The following is a 23,435-nucleotide window of genomic DNA, read 5'->3' as shown; positions in this document are numbered from 1 at the left end:
CTAGTCAGACTATTCCCTCGGAAAAGACAAAATATCGTCTGTCGTTCAACTTGGGTGACGTGCATAACGTGGAGTGTACGCATCGAAAAGAACAGCCATGGACATAGTTGTGGTTCAGTCTCGATGGATATACTAGTGCCTTTCTTATGGTCATGTTTTGATAGGAAATGTTGTTAAATGTCATTAGTAAGCATTAAAAATACTGCCCCCCCCCCCCAAACGTCAAGTCTGCATGCCCCATAATTTTGAAGAATGAGGCAGAAATTGCCCCCTCAGTAAACATGCAGAAAAAAACTGGAATATTCTTATCGAGGAATATGTCAGCACTGTGCAGCCCATGAAATGAAAGCTGTAACGTGTGTAACAGTTATGCTACGGAAGGTCATGGGGTCATGCACCTGGGCCAAAACTTTGACACGAAGACATACCTTTGGCAAACAAAACACAGTTCAGATGAGGCTATACCGCAGATTAATAATTTCCAACCATAGTGGTGGGGGAAACATAACAAACGAAACCATTCAGAAAATCTATCACAAGTCAAAACACATCGTGTTTTGAAAGATAATCGAGGCTTGGGCTAAGAATTCTTATGGTTAGTGTTACACTGATCATAAAACTGATCAGTATTGATCAAAATGTTCAAATAAAGAAAGGGAATAGATCGATACCGAAAAGTATCTGAATAACAGTTCTAAAATTTTGCTTGTCTGGTATTCAGTGTAAAGTTCATTGTCTTATATACTGTTGTACATATTTGACGCAGTTGTATACTTTCTTTTAATCATTTATTTATTCTCCTTTGAAAGATGCGTGCAGGTGTTCAATTCGTCCAGAGTTACAGCTGGCCCTTTAATGGTGGCGGGACAGAAAATACATGAACTGACGTGACAAATGGACCCAACATAACAAAAGCTAACAACAAATGCCGAAATACCATCCAAAAGCTGAGCATGTAAGAAGAAAAAAAATCAAGGCTCTTGCGTCTAGTCAATTAAACATTATGGGCTTTATTTTACTTTACATTCAGTAACCCAAGTCAATTCTGTGCACGACATCATCAGGGAAGTCTTTTAAATATATCGATTTGTTCCTTGAAGATGCGAACAGCTTCCTTGTAAATTTCCATATCTTCATGTAAAACCTTTCTGACTTCAGAATCGCCCATCAGATCTTCTTTCAATTTCTCCACTATTAATTTTTTCGAACCTGATGCATTGTCACCTGTGACGTTGTACACTGCTTTGTTCCTCACATCACCGGCACAAACCGAGTGGAACGGAAGATCGTACGCTTTCTCAAGCATTTGCAGAGTCTCATCGTATTTATCTGTCAAGCCGATCAAGGTGAACAACTGTTCCATGTTTGACAATATGAAATTAAGTATCCTCTGCCTCCCTTCATCGTTGATTCTTTTCTCTAGTAAGAGAATTTGTTGGTACCAGCAAGGTATGTCCAAATGTCTGTTTCTAGGGACATCTTTCCCTTTCATCAATTCAACAGCCTCCGCGTTGTATCGCGCCTCACAAAATTCAGGGTTGTGCAGCAACTGGTAGAAAACCACGCTTGCCTGGTGCAAGGCCCACTGTTTGACGGTCATATTTCTTGCGTCAGCTGCATGACATATTTTGTCCGTTGACGCTTTCTGGCAGTACATGTACGAGGAGATCGTTCGCTCCATTGGATCGCGGAAAACCGTGAAGTAAGAGCAGGGCTGATCGACGAAATCGCAGACACCCAGCGAGAACAGACCGAAGTACGCCCTCTGTCGGTGATATTTTCCAGACTTCAAAGACTTGTAAAACTGGAGATAGTTGCTCAACCATATGTTTTGCGGCTTCTTCAGCGCTCTCTTCTCGGCGACATTTTCTAGACACCTATTCGTTGTTGTACCGGCAGATTTAGGAATATGAACGAAGACGATCGCTGTGTTTTCCTGATAAGATGTTACAGGTATATTCTTCCCTTCACGAGATCGGACAGTGAAAAAATTTGGAAGCGCTCTCGTCACATTCGACCAAGGAAAATACGTTGAGATAAAATCATTGCTTTTATCATTCAGTGTCAGTCCAGTCTCAGTTTCTCCGAACAAGGATTTCCTGGCTATTAATCTGCCTCTATATCGAGATACTCCTTGATATTTGTGTTCATGTGCTGATATTTGTGATTTCCTACAAAAGCAAAGAAAATAAATTTGTGAACACGATGAATGCTTTCGAATAACAGCCTGTGAGTATTTGCACCGTTGAAAATACGCTGTTTGTAAATTCGTGTATTGATGGATGAGCACACCCATTCTGTGTATGTGTATACATACATACATACATACATACATACATACATACATACATCCATCCATCCATCCATCCATCCATCCATCCATACATCCATACATACATACCATATGTTTACACGTCTACCAACAGACACCGACGCAAACAAACATGTTGATCTATCCCATCTATCTATCCACACACCTATCCACCGATCAGAACCATCCATCCATCCATACATCAACCATCCACCAAACCATCCACACGCAAACGTACAGTATCTTAGACTCTCTCACAGCCCCTTTCGCCCTAGCGAAATCAATGCGACATTTGTTGATGAAAATCGTTCCATTTTAACGGATTTTCGTCTAAGATGGAAATAAAGCATTTGATTATCATTTGCCAATAAACGTGAATATTTTGAGTGAAAACTTTGTAAGAGAGGCATGTAATATATATGTTTTTCTCGGGTTGGCGTCTGAAATGGCTAGTCCGTCAGAAAACATCAAAAAAGAAATCTGCCGCATCTTCAAAAACAACGGGCTGAAAATCACAATCGAAGTTAACAAACAAGTTATCAACTTCCTCGATGTCACATTCAACTTAGCCGCAAATACATATCAACCTTACACGAAGCCCAATACCACACTCCAGTACGTTCACCGTGAAAGCAACCACCCTATAAGCACTATAAGGAACATACCAGCCGGAATCAACAAACGCCTCTCCAACCTATTATCCGACCAAGCCTCCTTCGACCAATCTACCCCGCCATATCAAAAAGCACTTGACGAGAGTGGATACCAATACACTCTACGATACGAACCGACAACCACAAACAAAAGAAGAAACAGGCAAAGAAACAACATCATTTGGTACAACCCACCATTTAGCAAAAATGTAAGCACCAACATCGGACAGAGATTCCTTTCCTTAGTAGACAAATGTTTTCCGGTAAATCACAAGCTCAGAAAAATATTCAACAGAAACACCATAAAGATCAGTTACAGCACCATGGAAAACACGAAGCAGATTATCGACAGCCACAACAAACGCATTTTGAGGCCTCAAAGCAACAACAATACCACTGAGACCAAAAACAGCAAGACATGCAACTGCCGGTAAAAAGACACATGCCCACTCGACGGTAACTGGCTTCAAGCCTCCATCGTCTATCAAGCCACAGTCACACGTTCAGACAACAACACCTCCGAAACGTACGTTGGGCTTACAGAGAACAACTTCAAGACAAGATACAGAAACCACATCACATCATTCCGACATGAACGCTCCAGAAACTCCACCGAACTCAGTAAGCACATCTGGACGCTAAAGAACAACAATATCACGCACACTATCTCGTGGAAGGTCCTAGCCAAAGCCAAGCCATATGACAGTACTAACGAGCGGTGCAACCTTTGTTTAACAGAAAAATTTATTATCATCCGCCATCCAGAATGCTCCACACTCAATAAAAGAAATGAACTTGTGTCATCATGCCGTCACAGAAGCAAGACATTGTTATGCAATAACTAGTAACTCCCGGAATATCCATCGAAGTCAATCAGTCCTCTCCGTAAACATGACTATTCATAGCAGCAGCAATATATTGTTATGCAACAACTGTCAATCTCAACCAAAATTCCACCACCTGTGTAACCAGCGATGTTTAGCCCATGTAGATTCACTCCAGTCTAATCTCCTGATGAGTGAGTTTCGCGACTCACGAAACAACGTTGTAGAGATGAAATTGTAAAATCAATTCTCCAGCATCCCTTATATACCTCGCTCTACTTTTGTATTGAGCACTTTGTATCTGACAAGTCGAACCGCATACTTCGTATATATATATATATATATATATATATATATATATATATATATATATATATATATATATATATATATAGATAGATCAAAAGGGCTTTTTGTCATCACCTTGAAAACAGCCTGTACATTGATGGCATGAACACGATGTTGACAACTCCAAGCATCAGAGAGCTTGCGATTATAATTATTTTGACTTTATCCAGTCTGATCATGTCCATCATCATCATGGAAGGCGTCAATCATGTCATCATGGGAAATTTAGATCCATCTTGGAAGAGACACAGTGGCTGTCCATAATCTGAAACAGAATAAACAATTTAGGAGGAAGTCAGGAGGTTGGTGTTTCATGTCCATTGTTGACGTTTGGAAAAAACCACAAGATCTTGACTGAGATTGCGATATGTATAGAGTAATTGCATAATTGAAAACTCTAATAGTTTGATATTATTAATGATAGAAATGACGAAAGAAACTAAGTTTTTCTGAGAAATTCCAAAAGACACTGAGTTTTAATTCCTGCAGCATTTACCGAAGCTGACTGTAGTGACGGATGAGTTTCTCTCATGTATTCAAGCAAGAACCTGTCGGAACCATCCCGAAACAAGATACGCTATATGATAAAATTCTCTCTTGCACTCCTTGGTATCATCATCAATTAGCCAAAATGTCCGAATTATCACATTTCTTTGATGACAAAACTGTCAAGTTGTCAAAAACATAGAAATGCGGTACACAAATAGATTGCCATCATATTTTCACGCAGAGTCGAGTATCAGAGACATTGACCAGCCTGTCTGGTGCGATCCGATATTAAATGACCGGATATCTGTGTTTTTTGTTTCAGTTCTGCGCAATGTGAGAATGAAATAGTTATGACAACTTATACTAGGAAATTGTTGGTATGTACGTTCCTGGGTGTGTGGAATCACGGCTTCTCTGTCACCATGGACCGTGTAGCCAAACCTGTCTAATAGTGCATTTAGAGCGTAATCGAAGCTCTCCTTTTCACACACCACTGGGGATCGTCACATGACAGAAGCGAACTGTCTGTGCGCTTCAACATTTCAATGTGCAGCAAATGATGGAGTCTCAACTAAAAGCCAAGCCAACGGGCAGATTACAATCTTATACTCGACAAATGGACAAGCTGAGGGTCTTATAAACTCGGTAACAAAGTAGTTCCGAGCTGGAGGGAATCACCTTTCTCGCTTTAACACTTCCAGGTTAACACCTGGATGAAAGTACACACGCACACGTCACATTGTTGTCGAATGAGGTCATTACATTTGCTTGCAAAACACTCACGCAAGAATAGCTGTGTGCGCAGGTCTGTGTATTGGTAATACACAGGAAACTGTCAAGGTCCTTTATTAGTCCCCACGGACACCGTCCGGGGGGACTTATAGGTTTGGTCATGTCCGTGTGTGCGTGCGTGCGTGCGTGCGTGCGTGTGTGCGTGCGTGCGTCCGTTCACACAGATATCTCAGAGATGCAAAAAGCGATTTCATTCAAACTTGGTACAAGGATTACTTCATATGTCATACAGATGCACGTCAATTTGTTTTGGGATACGATCCAATATGGCCGCCAGGCGGCCATTTTATTACGATTTTTTCATGTACAGAGCCATAACTCAGACATGTTTCAACCAATTTTATTCAAAGTTGGTACAAGGACATTGACCAATGTCATAGATATGCACGTCAATTTTTTTTGTGATACAATCCAATATGGCCGCCAGGCGGCCATTTTATTACGATTTTTTCGTGTACAGAGCCATAACTCAGACATGTTTCAACCAATTTTATTCAAAGTTAGTACAAGGACATTGACCAATGTCATAGATATGCACGTCAATTTGTTTTGTGATACGATCCAATATGGCCGCCAGGCGGCCATTTTATTACGATTTTTTCATGTACAGAGCCACAACTCAGACATGTTTCAACCGATTTTATTCAACGTTGGTACAAGGACATTGACCAATTTCATAGATATGCACGTCGATTTGTTTTGTGATACAATCCAATATGGCCGAAAGGCGGCCATTTTATTACAATTTTTTCATATACAGAGGCATAACTCAGGCATATCTCAACCGATTTTATTCAAAGTTGGTACAAGGACATTGACCAATGTCATAGATATGCACGTCAATTTGTTTTATGATACGATCCAATATGGCTGCTGTGTGGCCATTTTGTTACAATTTTTTCATATACAGAGGCATAACTCAGGCATATCTCAACCGATTTTATTCAAAGTTGGTACAAGGACATTGGCCTATGTCATACATATGTACGTCGATTTTTTATGTGATACAATCCAATATGGTCGCTAGCAGGCATTTTATTACGATGTTTTCATGTACAGAGCCATAACTCAGACATATTTCCACCAGTATCATTCAAAGTTGACATTGACCTATTTCATACATATGCTCGTCAATTTGTTTCACGTCATGTAGCAGTAACATGTCAATTATTGAAGTTTTGTAAGTAGGCTGATATGTCAAGAAATATGTACTGCATCAAATTCATGAAACTTTATACAGATGTTAACCAATGTTAAGCTCACATTCCTTTAACATTAAAAGACATTTATCAGTGTCATTTTAATTAATTTGTAATTGCATAAGTAATGAATTTTCCTAATTAGGGTGATATAGCCACAAATTAATACGTCAAATGTGATGAAACTTGATACAGATGTTGATCTCATAGTGTTGTAAATACTGCATCAAACTTTATGAAATATGGTACCAGTGATAATCTGTTAAGTGTTAGAATTGTATGCAAAAATGTTTTGCAACATCCTGTTGATTAATTCCTAGTTGACTCATTTTATGAACTTTAGGATGGTGGCCTACATTGGTTTTATGTTTTCATCACCATGGAACTCACTCTTGGCCATTGAGCGCCATCTGTATCAAAGTATTTTTATCACAGACCTAATTAATGAAGAGGACTCTATCCTCTCTGAGGACATGTAATCAAAGTACCCATTATTAACAAGTGGGGACTGTGTCATCAACGATGACTTGTTGAAGACAAATCTAGGGCTTTACAGCAACAGCTCCTCGACCATACTGAATTCTGCGTAGGTTTAAGAATTGGAGCTCTACGCAGAGGTCAATTCAAGCCAGGACCACATCCGCAAAATCCGGAATTCAAATGCGACATATCCGTGGGCGACAAGTAACTGATATCATGGCAAACACGATGAAAAACGAAAGTATTGCACATGGTTGCGTGGGTTGTGCTTGCTCTTCAGTGTACATGATTGTATGTATTCAACGATTAGGCGTTGGCGGTGTCGCTGAAAGTTCCCACTTCGTAACGATCACATGACGAAGAAAGGTTTTAAATCTTTGTTAAGTCTTGGACACTGTGAACCGACCTCTTTCAACATCACTTCGAGCAGAGAAAGTGGTGTGATATTTTGTTCAAGGAAAGGCATGGAAGTACAGGGAATAGTCCCCAACTAAATAATCACTTGTAAATGATTTATAAAATTGTAGATTTTTCTTTTTACAGAAGTTCCACCTTTAAAAAATAACTCATTTCCAACCGTCACTATGAATCTGTACAAGATGTCAAAGAATCTTGAGAACAGTGCAATCCTAATACCAGGTACAAAGGTCGATGTACACACATTTGACACAAGGGCCGGGTAAGTAAGGACAATATGATGTCATCCTTGAATGTGTCATTGCGTCATCAAATTATCGCTGTCGAATGAAGCATAGACAGTAGAGAAGCTGTCTATGAATGAAGTGAGCGGGTCACTGTATATTGAAATTGTAAGTGTGAAGAGAGATGTTATACTAGGAAAAGGGAGCAATTGTTACCTTCCCGGAACTGCGCATGCGTAGAGATGTGTACTTTTGAATAGCGTAAGTCTGTGGTAGCTTAGGTTGGAAATAGTAGGATATTTATAGCCCAGGGAATTCCCGTCGTCTATGAACGGGTACATGTCAAATAGAAAAAGTCACATGGTAAATGAAAAAAAACCCTTCAGGACAACCTTAAAAAGAGAGGGAGCGCTCGATCACGAATCAGTGTTACAGCAGAATTTCTTGAACGCAAAGCGTGTGAACGGAGCGTGTGAACGTTGTGACCGTCGACTTTGATGACTGCTTATCTACTTACAGGTACGTAACGTCCCAGCCTTATTCCTATTCCCCGGTTACGTATAGCTCTGACCACAGTCGCTAGTGGTTCGATACAAGGCCGCTGTACGCATCTTTCTAATGCTACAGCAATATGGCAGTATAGCGCCATAATTTTTGTTTTACAAACTGAGTACATTTTCACTTGAAAACATTTAAAATACAAGGACTACCATAGAACTCCAACGCATCGTGAACAACGTGCTATGTTGTTGTTCACAAATTAATTCTTGTAAGGACGAAAATCCACCTGTCAACAAAAAATCAGGTTACACATAGGACAGTGTCAGTACTGGCGGATAAATTTCTGGCAAAACCTTGGCAGACGCCATCATGTAATAGCATACGCCATAATGATACGTTTGTCATTGCGCACTTGCTGTCCCCAAGCTGATTTCTAATCATATTGGATTTGGCCAAATGCAAACTGAATTATCGAGTATGAGGGTAGCACACCCGCGTGTTACTAAACGCTGTGCTTCTGACAACGTCCAGGGGTAACAACGCCACTTCAAAGGACGATGAAGTCAGGGAATTCCCAAGATGTTGTGAGCAATACATAAAGCGATCGCATAGGGAGCGTTCATCAGTTATTATGGCTGGGGATGGGCCGGCAAATTCTTCATGCGCATCAAGCAAAATAAGTGAACCCCCCTACCCAATTGCACCAAAAATCTGATGACCCCCCCTTTTAAGATGACAAAAATTTCATGACCCCCCCCCCCCACATTGCATGAGTAAAGCTGCACACACATACACCTCGGGGGGGGGGGGAATAGAATCCAAAAAAAAGAAGATTCACAGATATTTTCAAATGACCCTCCTTACAAACTCACAAAGTGTTAATGTTCAAATTTCCCCTTCTGATTTGCTGTAATTTTGAAATTACCCCTCAAAGGATTGGACAGAAATTACACGTGGATCTCAATATTTTTGCGGAAGCATGTGTGTACAAAATTTTGATATTTGGATTTAATTGATGATCAGCTGTTGATAATGTCGATTCACTATATATGATAGTGTATGAGAAAACTATGTAATACTTTTTCAATATAAAACTATATCTATGCATTTATAGATGTTTGATAATTGACATAAATGTACTTACAACTGGTATGTGGACAAAAAATTGACTTTAGAATTTCATCAAAAATGTTCATTCACTATAGATAGGAATCTATGATAAAATTGTGAATAATTTTTTTTTTCCAATGAAAAACTTGCTATACTTGTGCATATACAGACGTTGAATAATTAACATAATTGTACTTGATTAGAATATGGTGGTGAACGGTGCATATTATATGTACAAGAAATCTGATTTTGGAATATCACTGAGTGTTCATCCACTATACATGGGAGTCTATGAGGAAACTATAAATAATTTTTTTCAATACAAAAATAGGTAAATCTGTGTATTTATGTACTCCCGATTATTAATATGAATGTACTTTAAATGAATGTACTTGATTAGACTAGGGTGGTAACAAAAGGATGTGTTCGCCAAAAATTGGATTTTGGAATTTCACCGAAATGTTGATTCACTGTACATGGGAGTCTATGAGGAAACTATAAATAATTTTTTTTCCCAACATCTGTGTATTTATGTACTCCCGATTATTCATATGAATGTACTTGATTAGACTTGGGTGGTAATAAATGGATGTGTTTGCCAAAAATTGGATTTTGGAATTTCACCGAAATGTAGATTCACTGTACATGGGAGTCTATGAGGAAACTATGAATATTTTTTTCCAATACAAAAATAGGTAAATCGGTGTATTTATGTACTCTTGATTATTAATATTAATGTACTTGATTAGACTTGGGTGGAAACAAATGGATATGTGTGCAGGAAATTGGATTTTAGAATTTCACCTAAAAGAATTATTTAACTTTTCATGGTACTAGTAGTCCACAGGTAACTGTTTAAAACTTGCCATATCTCTAATATGTAAGTAATAGGAATTGTTCATTGCCCTCAGAGAGCTCCATAAGACAAGCCTCAGAGTTGCAAAGTCAAGATGTTCATGCGACAGATAATTATACTTTTTTTCAGATTTACAATTAAATGACTTCAGAGAATGAAATCATGCAGTGAATCATTTTTATCTCCCAGAATATTTCTGGACACTGAAACTGCTTTTTGGCGGGACGGATCCTTATGAAAATTAAGTGAACCCCCCCCCCCTGAGCTTTTTGAAAAAAACATGACCCCCCCCCTTTGATTTTTTCAAATTTGAGGTGACCCCCCCCCCCTGGATTTTGCCGGCCCACCCCCGACCGTAATAACTGAACGCTCCCTTACAGGCTTGCGATTCAGCCGTGTGCGGGCGCTCCGGCGCTCTCCGACCCTAGACTGCAACAGAAGTTAAGTTACTGGGTATTTTTATTTCAGACAGATGACTCTCGGTGCACAACAAGACTCAGAAAGGGGCGCACATGAAAGTCTGGGCGAGGACGACACAGTGAAAATTCCTTTTGCAAGGGTTTGCTTGGTAAGATATTATTGTCATAACACGATGAAATAATTGTCAATCAACTTAGTGGCGTCTTCCGAGCGATCATCCTTGGAAACAAGGAATTTCTTTCAAAAGATTTGCCACGGTTAACATCTTAACCATTCACTAACACCATTTAGTACAATAACATTGTTTTGACCATAAAATTGTACTTCTGTAGGAGGAATGAGGTTGAAAAGTTGGTGCAGAACGCTGCCTTAAACCACGCCGGGCTTAAATAAAAAATGTGCGTGTTTCCCCCTGCAACACGCCCTTGGAAAGAGGGCGTTTGGTTTGACCTCAACTGTCATTTACGAGCGCCTTGATACTTTTCTTTTCAAGCTGCTACTTAAAGAAAATTGTAACATGGGGTATGTTTGCTATGTTTGAAGTAAGACTGTACAAGGCAGCCAACCTTTGGCTCAGAGATATTCTAATTAGTGCGGTTTCGCATGCAAGATGTTCAATAATTCTAAGGTATTCTATCAGTGCTATTTATGGCTAATAGTTTGTACTTTCCCTCCATCCTATTTTACCAGAATGACGCCGAAATGGGCGAAAGGCACATCGAAAATGCCGGGGAGGACGAAGTCGATGCAAGGGTACGGGAGAAAAAACAGAAGAATCTAACAGGGCGCATGCTCAAGAGAAAAATACTGTCTCAGGGAATGTTCGACATAGCCCTGCTATCAGCGAACGCGTCGTACATGAAGCTGCTCTGGCTGCAGTACCTCGAGGGCAACCCTCCGAACTTCTTCCACCTGCTGGTCACTTTGTTGGTCTTGTCTTTCATTCTTCAGATCATGGTCGGCATCGCGCTCTTCGCCCACTTCGTCATGCACGGGCAGAATCATGAAAAGCACGAGAAGTTAGATAGTTGCAGCATTACTGTCACAGCGCTGGTGCTCATAATAACAGTTATCAACGTCTTAATAACCACTTTCAGCGACCATTCTTTGCCGCGTGGAACTTCAGAGCAGAACACTCCACAGTGAAAAAGCGCTTGTCATCATTAGCTGCGACTGTGCAAGATGCAACCACACGTAGACTACCATGTTGACGAGTTACATTTTATTTTACAGAAGTTGACATTTATAAGGTGAAATATCTGAGTACATATTTTTACAACTTCCTCTGTCTGCTCTGGACAACTACTTCAATTACAAATAACTTTAGACTTGATTCAAGTCGGTAATTATGTGAAATAAAGTCATTTCAGCTGATTATAAAGGCATTGGTGGTACTTTCTATGTTAAACGCTTTGAGTAAAATGGTCGCAGTACGATCAGAACTACGCTGACTTCCAACTTTCGAAAACAGGGTGTCCCCCCAACCTTGCAAAACAGACTTCCATTTTGTAAACAACCAGATATATCTCATATATATATATATATATATATATATATATATATATATATATATATATATATATATATATATATATATATATATATATATATATATATATATATATATATATATATATATGTGTGTGATATATTAGAGTTATGCGCCGGAAGGGCTTATGAAAACTGTAACTGAATGATGCAATTTGTGGCTGGTATGAAGCTTCGCAAAAACAAACTTCCGATAAGCAAAGATTCAGATATCTCTGATATATTAATGTCTGATCTATTAAAAGTAACGCACCCGAAAGGCACTCCAAAATATATGTCTGATATATTAAAGTTACTCGCCCAAAGCGCGCGACACTGCATCAAATCTATTTCAATATTAAAGTTACTCGCCCAAAGCACGCGACGAAAAATGCAACTGAAAGATGAAATTCGTAGCCGATATGAAGTATTTAGGCAAGTATGAGCCCATGTTGTAATTCAAAAACAGATCCCCTATTTAGCATTTCAAAAACATGGTGACCCAAACCACCAAAGACAAAAAAGGGTGACACCCCCCCCCCTTCATGAATCCAACCCCCGGCCAAAGAAACTGACTAGTCCCTTACCAAGTCGACGCCAGAGCGAGGGAAAGGGGCGCTTATGGATGATGGACGAATGGGCATGCGTCTTACCCTAATTTCGGACTGCAAGAGCTGGATTTTCCAACATTTTCATCAATAGTCTGGAGGCCAACTTCGATTTCACTGAGGGAAAGACTTGCCGCAAAGCCCGAATCTCAGAAGAAATCACCGGTAGTCTGTGGGTTCAGCAATTGATCGTGAACACACAAAAATTGCACATGCACTCCTGGCGACCCATACGCTGCTGTTGTGACACAAGTCGGATTCCCAAGGGAATGCGTTCCATCGTAGCAGCAGTGTCTTTTACAAGCGCAGTTTAATGATGGACAATATTGATGGACGTCTAAGGTAGGCATCGAATAACAAAATCAATTTGCACATGATTGATTAAAATCCCCTGACAGTCTTTATTGCAATGGTGACGTATATATTTTGTGCATTCTGTCGTTTGACAATGTTGCTCACAATCGTTGAGTAGACTGTCGACAGTCTCTGGTGTCTTCTTTGCCTAAAATACCAACGTAGCCACTGTGGCAGGTGCCATGGAGTTAGACTCGGTTACCCACACTGCACTGTGAGGCTCTCATCCGACCGCCCCTACACAGATCCACAGAGCGGCTGGATAAGAGTCCCGCAGTGCAGTCTGGGTATCCGAGCCTGCCGGGACGCGTGGAGTATCATGCCTGTGCCTCCGAAACCGAGGCTTGTGCGAAACGTTCGAACTGCAGGCCACAGTGGCACAAGCGACTGTCTACGGTCTTGAAACAACTTGCAGGTGTTGTGCAGTTTACTTTTAAGCTCTAATTCCTCGATCTACTTGTGGCGTATTTAACTTCTTATTTGACCCCGTCCTTTTTCATGTCAATGAATTCGCTGTCAAAGAACTTAGTTTAGATGCCATTACTTTACCCAATATTTTTTAAATAAATGATATAAGAATCTTTTCCAGTAATTGACAGTATTCTTCAATAAATCAGGAATTGAATTTAGGGATGGACCATTAGTTCTTGGGAGGGTTGGTCGGGACGCAAATTATATGTTCACGTTCAAAAAATTGACATTTTTTCGAAAATTGCACGACATGCATGCTCCCCAACCCTGCAATTCGACATTTGTTTTGACCTGCCTTAATGTGAAAATTATTTTCAAAAGACAGCATGCATGCAATTCTTTCGCGATGTTTAATGGTAGATTTTTGTCCATATATTGACAACTCACTCACGAAATCTAATGGTTGATACCTTAGTACAACCATTACATGTTCTGCACTAATTTCCTCTCGGACATATCTGTTTGTCACTGTCCCTCTAGTATTTGCACAGGTCGAGTAGGCATTCTTTGTGATGATTTTTTCCTATTATCATAGCAAATGATTATGAATATTAATAAATTATTAATATGAAAATTACAGAATATTAAAACCTTTATTACGAACAATGTCGTCTACTTTGTGTAAATACCGTCTGGAAACCCCATTGTTGTGATAATTATGATTATTAATAAATTACGATTATGATAAATAAAATCATATTTTACACATTGTAATCTGCTTATGTGAACAGCCCTCTAGAAACCCTTATATAGTTTCACAATCTATGCCAAAATATACAAGTGACACCATTGCCCAGGTTCAGTCTACGGCGAGAGTTACCATTGCCCAGGTTCAGTCTACGGCGAGAGTTACTACACATACACTGTGTAGTAACTCTCGCCGTAGACTGAACCTGGGCAATGGTGTCACTTGTATATTTTGGCATAGATTGTGAAACTATATAAGGGTTTCTAGAGGGCATTTCACATAAGCAGATTACAATGTGTAAAATATGATTTTATTTATCATAATCGTAATTTATTAATAATCATAGTTATCACAACAATGGGGTTTCCAGACGGTATTTACACAAAGTAGACGACATAGTTTGAAAAAAAGTTTTAATATTCTGTAATATTCATATTAATACTTTATTAGTATTCATAATCATTTGTTATGATAATAATCGGAAAAATCATCACAAATAATGCCTACTCGACCTGTGGTATTTGCAATTATTTCCCATTGTTCAAGGGTCGTTTCCACCATTATTCAAAAGATTTTAGCTTCTTGACAGTTTTTCAAGTCAGGGCATTATTTCCAATCTTTCTTAATTTTATCGTGTTTACTGTATAATTATAATGCGAAGACATTTCGATGTCATGAGAATCAAGTGGTTAAACTTAAAATCTCTGTCACATGCTACTGTTGATTTGTCATGTGTGTTATTTTTGTAAAATAAATATTCTCTTTCTGTTCTAAAAGCCATGTTGAAATGCCTGGACTTGAACTTGAGAAGACAGACCGTCTGTGTGGATGGGTGTCCAGTGTCATTCCTTACACGTGAATTTTAGTCTGGACCGAAATTCATTTGTCAACAACAACATTTCATTTTGTGCGAATGAAATGAGTTTGAAAAGGCTACTTAGTTGTATTTCAGTACACCATCACTGTAGGGGAGAGGCGAATGCACCCATTTTCTAGAACAAAATATTAATATATCATCTAATCTTACCGTTATGGTAACTTCCAGTGGTTAGAGGGTAGCACGCACCTCGAAATTAAAAGACTTAAACTTTAGCTCAGATTGTTCCCGTAAGGACATTTCCAAGAATAAGCTTAAAACTCGGAGGTCAAAATGGCCGCCACCTCTTTGTTGACTCTATGTGGAAAATTGAATTTCGACAAAACTAAACCGGCGAAAACTTAAGTCACTTTATAGGTTTCAAAATGAACTCCTACAATTGGTAGATCAAAACAGTATTGAAAAGTTTGAGAGTTCGAGTATCTGTTTTTGAGGCACGTTGTACCTTGAGATATCACCCTGCAGCCCTGGAATTGGATAATCATGGTGTTGAGATCTTTAATGTAAATCAATTCGTTAAAACATTTCTTTGAAGAAAATTTCTTGTATGATTTCTAAGCGTTTGCCTTTGTAAATAAAATGCCACAGCTCTTCCTTGCAGCTCCAGGGCGAGATGATACAAGTATTGTGCGCCCTCAACGGTGATGTCGGCCAACCTGGCTCAATAAAGCCGGGATGAAAATACTTGTACATAATTTAGTATGTTTCAGTGCTTACTCCCCAAGTCCAAATACTAGGATTCATTGACCTTTAAGTCGTTTGTCAGCACAATATCAAAACATCTCATTTCAAAGTCAAGGCTACTATATCCTCAGATAGGCAACCGTTTCTGAACACCTCTTTGGAAGGCAAGACATGTACATTGAAATCCTCACGCGTGCAGCTGACCAAGCTATGGCGACAACAAGGATGTTTCAACGGAAACAACTGCAAGAAATTAAAGATCCGATCTATTTTAAACCTGCAACCCGCAGAAACAGAAGTAGAAGGAAATCCTGTTACCATTAACAAAGATACCGTGAGCCGGTCACACGTGACAAAGCGCCGTTGCTATGGACTACTTTGTGCGTCCATTCACAAGAGGCGCTACATTAATTATATTTTGAAGCCGACTTTCACTCCATGTTGTTTTAATTTCCATCGGGAATAAAAGACGTGGAAAATAATTTAAACGTTTAATGTGGAGTGATCTTAAGAGAAAATTAGCTCAGACGCCAATGGGACATTTTCCCTGTTGAAGCTTTACATGTAGATGTGAGAAAGTCTGACGAATTTCCTACAATTTCAAAAATGCTATATTATAGTATCAGGACCGTTTTTGTCGTTTGTTTTGCCTGAATACATGGATTATTCGCATATACAGAATACTGTCATACCTCCTACATTATACATATGCAAGTTTACATTATAGACATGCGCATGTGCGACTTTGGTGCATGACGCTTTTACATCTACACAGACCAGGCATGCTGATGAGGGTGAACCACTGTGCACGTTGTTTGCACGCTTGCAACCAGTACCGCGTGAGAGGGGATCTGCTCGTCTGTGAGCCGCCACCGTCCCGCTTCTCTATTCCAATTCCAGAGTTATGGCCAAGTCAGCACACTGTAATGTGATCACCTCCAAGAACTGGAACGTCGACTAAACCTACGTGGTACAGGTAATTCACGTGGCCTTTAGTTTTATTTAAATTGGATTTGAATTTATGTTTAGCTTGATTTTAATTTGATATAAGCTTCATGCTGGCTTATAAAGTTACAAGTCCGATGGCATTTTAAGTACTTGATGCAGTTTCCACTAACTGTATACAGTATTATGATCGGTTTCGACATTTAGTGTTAAAACGTTATGTCGACAAGGTGGCTTCCCCCAAGTTTAATACATTCATCATCTCGTCGGAGCGAAGTAGGAACAAGAGAGACCATATTGTAAAATGCTCAATCGGCGCAAGTTATTCATATTCAGTACCTTTTTTATCATCAATTTAAACCCGATCTAGTACTCCTGCTTTGTGCCATATGCTTCGTGACAGGCGATATCAGGCCGGCCTTCCGGCGGAGTGTGTTGGTGCCGAACACAGGCGTACGGAACATTTCCTAGATCGTCGTCGGATGGGAAGTGATGGACACTGCACTGTGAGGCCGAAGGCCGAACCTCGGTACTGTATAACAATACACAGAACCGAGGTTCGGCCTTCGGCCTCACAGTGCGGTGGCCGTCACTTCCCATCCGACGACGATCTAGGAAACGTTCCGTAAGCCTGTGGTGCCGAAGTTGCATCCTTGTATTTAGTGATATTATGGATGTATTTTTGGGACCAAAGTCCACAAATCAAGGACCACTGAAGAAAATTGCGTCGTTTTCCGCGTGCAAACACAGTCTTTACGCGGCTTGCAATGATCTCTGCATGTGCTAATGGTAATCGGAGGAAAACACCCCCCTCCCCGAAATGATAACTATCTGGAGTAAAGAAATCACCACAACATCGAAGAATCGCCGGTTGAAGTCTCAGTATATATAGAATTGAAAACTTATTTCGCACAGTGACTTTTTGTCGTCCTTTGGTACTATTTCATTGCCCTCCAAGAATCCAACACAGTTGTATCTTCTCCATGAATATAGTCCAATCAAATTGCGCTACAACTGGTCAAATAAAGAAGTTAGGCCTAATTATCATAATTGGACACAAGAAAAGCTGCTGCTTATGTAATTAATTTGCTGCCAGCATCACCGTGATTAGAGTGGATCATCGTATTTCATCAGGCCCGGTAAAAATGTGACAGACGAGGAAACTGTACAGACATTCGTCGACGCCGTTATCTTGATGGTCTGGCAGGCCCGCGCCCAGGTAAAGTAGAAAAAAGGCAGTGTGTTTGAGGTTCTTGATTCGAAAATGCTGCTTCGTGTGGGCCAGCAAGAGTAAAGACCTATCGGTCGTTTTAGAGTAAGAACTAAAGATTCAACTCCGGAGTCAAAAAATCGAACTAGGCCTAATCTGATGAAGATTAGTGATCTATAAAAGACTGCATATAGAGGGATTATGTGAGCTTATTCTCACTTTCGTTCATTTTCACATCAATGCAGGGCACCAATGTTGGCACAATGGCCATACTAGAGCCTGTAGTCTATCAATTGACCTTTGCTATTGTTTTGTAAACTTTTCAAGCGATCGTTCCGGCGATTTCGTAATCTAACACGAAACTTAAGCCTCTTGAGATATCTATTCTTATGTGGAGCATTTCAACGTGTTGTGTATGCGTATCCGTAGCATACAAACGCCCTCTGCGAAACCCTCCTGAAATTGCACGGTCCAGTACACGTCTAGTAGCAACTGCGACGTGACGTGACGGGCGCCGTTGCGTTCTGCCAGCCACACCCAACAACAAACACAAGAGGAGGATGTTTCGACGTCCGCCTTATGTTAAAAATACTGCATGTACTGACTCAGTATGTGTCGTATCCTACCATTGTTGTTTGATAGTTAAAATGGCTGACAGGTGCGGTTTAAAACAAAATTGATGTGTTGTTACGTAACTTCGCAAACCCCCATTTCAAAGCACTTCCGAATGCACTAACTATGTATTATTCGTCGAGAGCGGAGAGGTTGGTGGTTCGCCGCTAACACACATGCCTGTCGTATTGGATACTCCTGGCACTTTAGCGGTACTGTGGCATTTTGATGGATGTTATTCTTGTTAAATTTACAATGCTTACCGTGTTTAAACACTCTACTTCGCCGGCCTAAATGGCCCTGCAAGCTTAACACCAGAAATCCGTGGAATCGCTCACATTTTCCGGCAACTGCGACGACAGTAACCGACGGGCACTTTCATTTGTATGGCTTCTTCATTCGAGGTTACGTAACACTAACAGTGACCGGGTCATCGTTAATCGCAGCATTTTTTTACTCAGATAGTCATTATTCGCACTCTGACGTTCACCAGGCAGCTTATTTCAATGTATATCTGAGAACATAATGTTTTAGCTTGACCATTCTGAATATTGTATTGTGTGAGATTGACATTTTACACGCACGTACTTCTCTTAACTCAACAGGGGTACTTGGGGTCACTGCACATGCGTGAAGTATTCTCACCTTGATCACCTGGACGTACGGCTGGACGTGATCAGCTGCAGCATTTACAAGAGAAAATTAAGCAGAGAAGAGTACAGTGATCTAAATTGAACCGAGTATCGAAGGATCTGACTTTGGAAAAAGTACATGCAGCTTTTCTTCATGAAGGAACATACAACTCAGCGATGATCAGACGCCGGGGCACTGTCCTTCGTGGGATCAGGCACCACCTGCGGGTGCAACACAGGAAAGTTTTAACACTCCTCGTAATTGTCACGGTATATTTCACATTTAGTGTCCTGAGTTCAAGGTTTATGCTGGGACCTGACGACACTGTTGGGTTCTATTCGCCGCCCCCGGGAGAACTGCGGACGATTGGCCAGGCAAACGCCAACAGAGAACGGGAATCGACGGTTTTGCCCGCGTTCCTACCGCACCGATCGAGGATAGACCCCGAGACCTATGCTCAAGTGAAATTTGGGGACTGGTGCTACACGATGAATGAAAAGACGTTTACGCACGAAAGGGCTCTGCCGGCGGCGGAGTTGAAAGCAAAGGGGTGTCACAAACGTCTGCCAGACGTGATAATTATTGGCGTCAAGAAATGTGGGACGGGATCGCTGGTGCATTTTCTAAGTTTTCATCCATCGGTTGCTATGAAGCACAACGACAGCATCGAACTTCACTTCTTTGACCTTCACCAAAGTAAAGGTTACAATTGGTACAGGAACCAGCTGCTGTACACCACGTCTCATCAGCTGGTCGTCGAAAAATCGCCGCAGTATCTAACGTGGCCTCACGACTGTGCCAAGAAAGTTCACGACTACGTGTCCCGGAAGACCAAAATTATCGTCGTCCTGTGCGACCCAGTCCGCCGGGCTATCTCCGACTTCGTGTTCTCGACCGTCCTGCGGCCCAAGGCCGATCCACGGAGGAGGAGACATTACAACCTCGCGAAAACCTTCGAGAAATCTGTCATCGACAACGAATTTTCCGGGCAGTCGGTAAATTTCTACAACGAAATGATCGACACAGGGATCTACGTGAAACACATCCTTCGATGGTTGGAGTACTTTCCCAGGGACCAATTTTACGTTCTCGATGGCGGGAGGTTGAAACAGGACCCGTACAATGAAGTTCGCAAAGTCGAAAAATTCCTCGGACTCCCCGAGTTTGTGACGAGGGATCACTTCTATTTTGATGAAGTGAAACGTTTCTATTGCATGGCGTTTCCTTACAGACATTGCTTGGGTGACACCAAAGGTTTGAGTCACCCAGAAGTTGATGAAGATGTCATGGATAAACTCTACGAATTTTATCGTCCCTACGATAATTTGTTGTCAGAAATGTTCAACCAAACGTTTTCTTGGATGAGCGCATACGAGTTGCTATAGGCGAAGGTCTGAGAGCAAACCGGAAAATTTTCTTGCAGCCAGCCATTTGATATCTGAAGTCTGTATAGCGCTGAAATATAGATATCAAACGTATTTCCCTGTGTATGTTTGGCGGGAACATGGACACGCAAATATGTGACGGTAGGCTGGTCGCAGAGTCTTGAAGGTTGTGCAGAATGTAGTAGTGTAGGTTTTCAGGGTTTGCAAACTGTCTGTAGATCTATCTAAGACCGGACCTAGTAGGGAATACGGGTTAGGGAGGGGCGGTAAGTGTGACTTTAAATCGTAAATGATTTTATCACTTTCCCGATGGCATCTGCACTAGTATTTCGACAGACATGTTCCAAACGTTCTCAACCAGACCGCCAACACGACCAGACTTTAATACTGATCTAACACGTTTATCACCAACGGCAGTCTGGTATACGGTTTATTCAGGGCACTCGTATTTTGATGGTCAAATATGGCCCTTTAATACTTCAATACTGTCGTTGTGTGCTAGGAAACCACGGTCCTTTATCTTTAATTAATAAATACCTTCACCGTGTTTCAACAGGTCTGCTAAAACATTCGGCTTGAATAGAGTACTATTGTGTCTGTGGGCTTTATTTTCGGCCCTGTAAACCCCGATAGTTTTGAGTTCTAAGCTGACGTATAGATAATAGAGCAGAAGAGTATTTTCAGTGATGATCATTGTATTACACATGAATGCCGGGTTAAGGATACTGAACCCCATAGTATAGACACAGCGCCTTTTGTTAATCGTTCAAGCTTTCTTCAAAACCAATACCTCACTTTTGAATAACCTGTTCACCTGAAATAGCGAACTGTTATTATTCTCCACCCATTTTTTTTTTTTGCTTCTAGATTATGTAAATTTCAGGAACACAAAGTGTCTGTAGAGTTAAAATCAGTCATGACCATTCAACAGCCCCGAGAAACTGTAAACCCCCCCCCCCCCGCACACGAGTTATTTTTGCAAACGCTCAGGCGTTTACACAGGTAGGCGCCTGCCTGTGCATGCATTTTGCCATAGCACTTTATACAGCACTTTATTAGAAACATCAAAAGATGAGAGAAATGAATTTCATAAGTAAGATATGCTTTTTTGTAAAAACCTGTATTAATAATTGCCTCGGGGAAAAACTACAAAAAATTGTATTACAATGGCTCTATAGCATTGCATTATAACATAACCATTTCTCCATTCTATCGTTTCACACACTCATTGTTTTGTTTGACACGGATATGTTTGTTATGGTTGGACAGCTCCATTATGTCGACGAAAATATTGATATTATAAGATAGCCTAGGGCACTGCAATGGATCACAACAAATTACCGGGAGAGTTCACTGTTATTAAAATGGTGCTTTATATACATGTTATATGCTATAATATTGTGTGTGTATTGGCAGTGAATATTTTACACGTTATCTGTACTGGAATGTAAGCCTTGTGCCTTTACACTGCCAAGACTTGCCAATATATTGAAGCCACTTGGTTGTTTGTGTTCTTGTAACTTTCACCGACAAGTTCGTAAAAATAAAAACAAACAATAAACTCCGAATGTGTAAATTATTTCTCGAACTGTTCGCTATCGCAAAGACATATGCACGCCCGGGCTTGTTGCAGTGTAATAATACAAAACAAAATGCTGCATCCCACCTCTACGATCCTACATATTGAGTGTGCATGGCTAAACGCGCTGCTTATATGTACATGATGGGTTATTTGCACAAGGTTATCAAGGATTTCGACATGTCTCAGCGGTTTCCCGGGTGCCCACATGTGCAGCCTTGTCTCCTCAGAGATAAGCCGACGGTTTCGATGTACATGTGAACTGTGAGTGCAGTTCTAAGCCCGGGGAATGCACATTGATTTGGTACAACCGGAAATTAGTGTTTTGCAAACCCAAACTTCGTCCATTTAGCCAACGTTGCATCGCCCACTCGTAATAACTTCGTTGTTGACTTTTCCGTATCGATGCCAAATGTCTTGAGGCTGGCCATTTGATCCCCATCCGAATATAACTGACTCGCGAACAAATGTTTATATTGACGATGAACATATTCAACAAATCTCTTGAAGGAAATACCTTTTAGAAATCGCTTACTAAAACAAACAGGAACCATCAAACTCAAAATGTGCGACATCCAAACCATTATAACCAAATAAATGAAACAGGGGCCACAATAATCAAGTTGTGTGGCATATATTGCGTGGACTGTTTTGCGTCAAGGTTGACTGATGGGTTCCAAGAGCCTTGAACGAGCTCGGGCAATCGATTGGATTTTGGGTCGAACAGAGCTCCTCCAAGATTTATCGCACAATAACGCTGACAAATTCAAAGTCTAACGGTCATTTTGCGGGTCCATGAGCATTTGTAGAGGCAGAAGATGACAACAAGGTTCTAGACTAGCGCCCCAACTAGCGCCAACGAACTTCGCATATAGCCTGTCCTTGATGGAAAACATCCTTGGGCAGAAATCACCTCTATAGAACAGATTTGCGGACTAAAATTCTTAAGATTCCTCTCTGGTCAAGATCCCGTGCAGACTAAAGTTGTAAACTATTGAGAAATTTAAGTTTTCACGCACTCGTTTTGCCAGAAATAGAAAGTTTGCTGTAACATAGCACCAGCAAAAGAATGAAGCATCCTGCATTTCGAAGCGGCCACATGTACTTCTGATTAGATTTAACAAGCGCCACGTCATCATGGAATGAGGTCACTAAACTTTTGACGAAACACCCATGTCATCATCCGAGAAGCATAGCAGTTTGAGTACCATGGTAACGCGACAAATGTAAATTTTGCG

The 23,435-nt window shown here is 40.6% G+C and overlaps 3 protein-coding genes across 5 annotated transcripts; 2 read left to right on the top strand and 1 right to left on the bottom strand.

The window, feature by feature from the left end:
* Window positions 1–990: 990 nt before the first annotated feature.
* LOC139151405 (uncharacterized) lies at window positions 991–19,058 on the bottom strand. The gene is made up of 3 exons (XM_070724186.1): window positions 18,864–19,058; window positions 4,212–4,401; window positions 991–2,171 (listed from the first exon to the last, which is right to left on the bottom strand). The coding sequence occupies exons 2-3, from the start codon at window positions 4,328–4,330 to the stop codon at window positions 1,061–1,063; spliced, it is 1,230 nt and encodes a 409-aa protein (XP_070580287.1). The 5' UTR covers window positions 4,331–4,401; window positions 18,864–19,058; the 3' UTR covers window positions 991–1,060.
* On the top strand, window positions 11,327–11,770 carry LOC139152265 (ninjurin-1-like). The gene has a single exon (XM_070725407.1). The coding sequence runs from the start codon at window positions 11,327–11,329 to the stop codon at window positions 11,768–11,770; it is 444 nt and encodes a 147-aa protein (XP_070581508.1).
* LOC139151406 (heparan sulfate glucosamine 3-O-sulfotransferase 1-like) lies at window positions 16,588–22,186 on the top strand. 3 transcript variants are annotated; one of them, XM_070724188.1, is made up of 2 exons: window positions 16,588–16,809; window positions 19,206–22,186. In XM_070724188.1, exon 2 carries the CDS (start codon window positions 19,410–19,412, stop codon window positions 20,616–20,618), a length of 1,209 nt encoding a protein of 402 aa, XP_070580289.1. In that variant the 5' UTR covers window positions 16,588–16,809; window positions 19,206–19,409; the 3' UTR covers window positions 20,619–22,186. The 3 variants fall into 3 exon arrangements, with proteins under 3 accessions (XP_070580289.1, XP_070580290.1, XP_070580288.1); XM_070724189.1 differs by lacking the exon at window positions 16,588–16,809 and adding an exon at window positions 17,849–17,997; XM_070724187.1 differs by lacking the exon at window positions 16,588–16,809 and adding an exon at window positions 18,705–18,812.
* Window positions 22,187–23,435: the final 1,249 nt, after the last annotated feature.

Source organism: Ptychodera flava, chromosome 15 (genome assembly GCF_041260155.1).
Source record: "Ptychodera flava strain L36383 chromosome 15, AS_Pfla_20210202, whole genome shotgun sequence".
NCBI lineage: Eukaryota > Metazoa > Hemichordata > Enteropneusta > Ptychoderidae > Ptychodera > Ptychodera flava.
This window is presented reverse-complemented; position numbering and strand designations above follow the sequence as displayed.

What these genes read in the sequence shown, in the direction of transcription:
- LOC139151405 (XM_070724186.1), bottom strand. Translation starts at nt 4,330, where the DNA reads ATGATGATGATGGACATGATCAGACTGGATAAAGTCAAAATAATTATA. An exon ending in ATGTACAGGCTGTTTTCAAG is followed by an intron (nt 2,172 to 4,211) that starts GTGATGACAAAA and finishes TTGCTTTTGTAG; the next exon opens with GAAATCACAAATATCAGCAC.
- LOC139152265 (XM_070725407.1), top strand. Translation starts at nt 11,327, where the DNA reads ATGGGCGAAAGGCACATCGAAAATGCCGGGGAGGACGAAGTCGATGCA.
- LOC139151406 (XM_070724188.1), top strand. Translation starts at nt 19,410, where the DNA reads ATGATCAGACGCCGGGGCACTGTCCTTCGTGGGATCAGGCACCACCTG.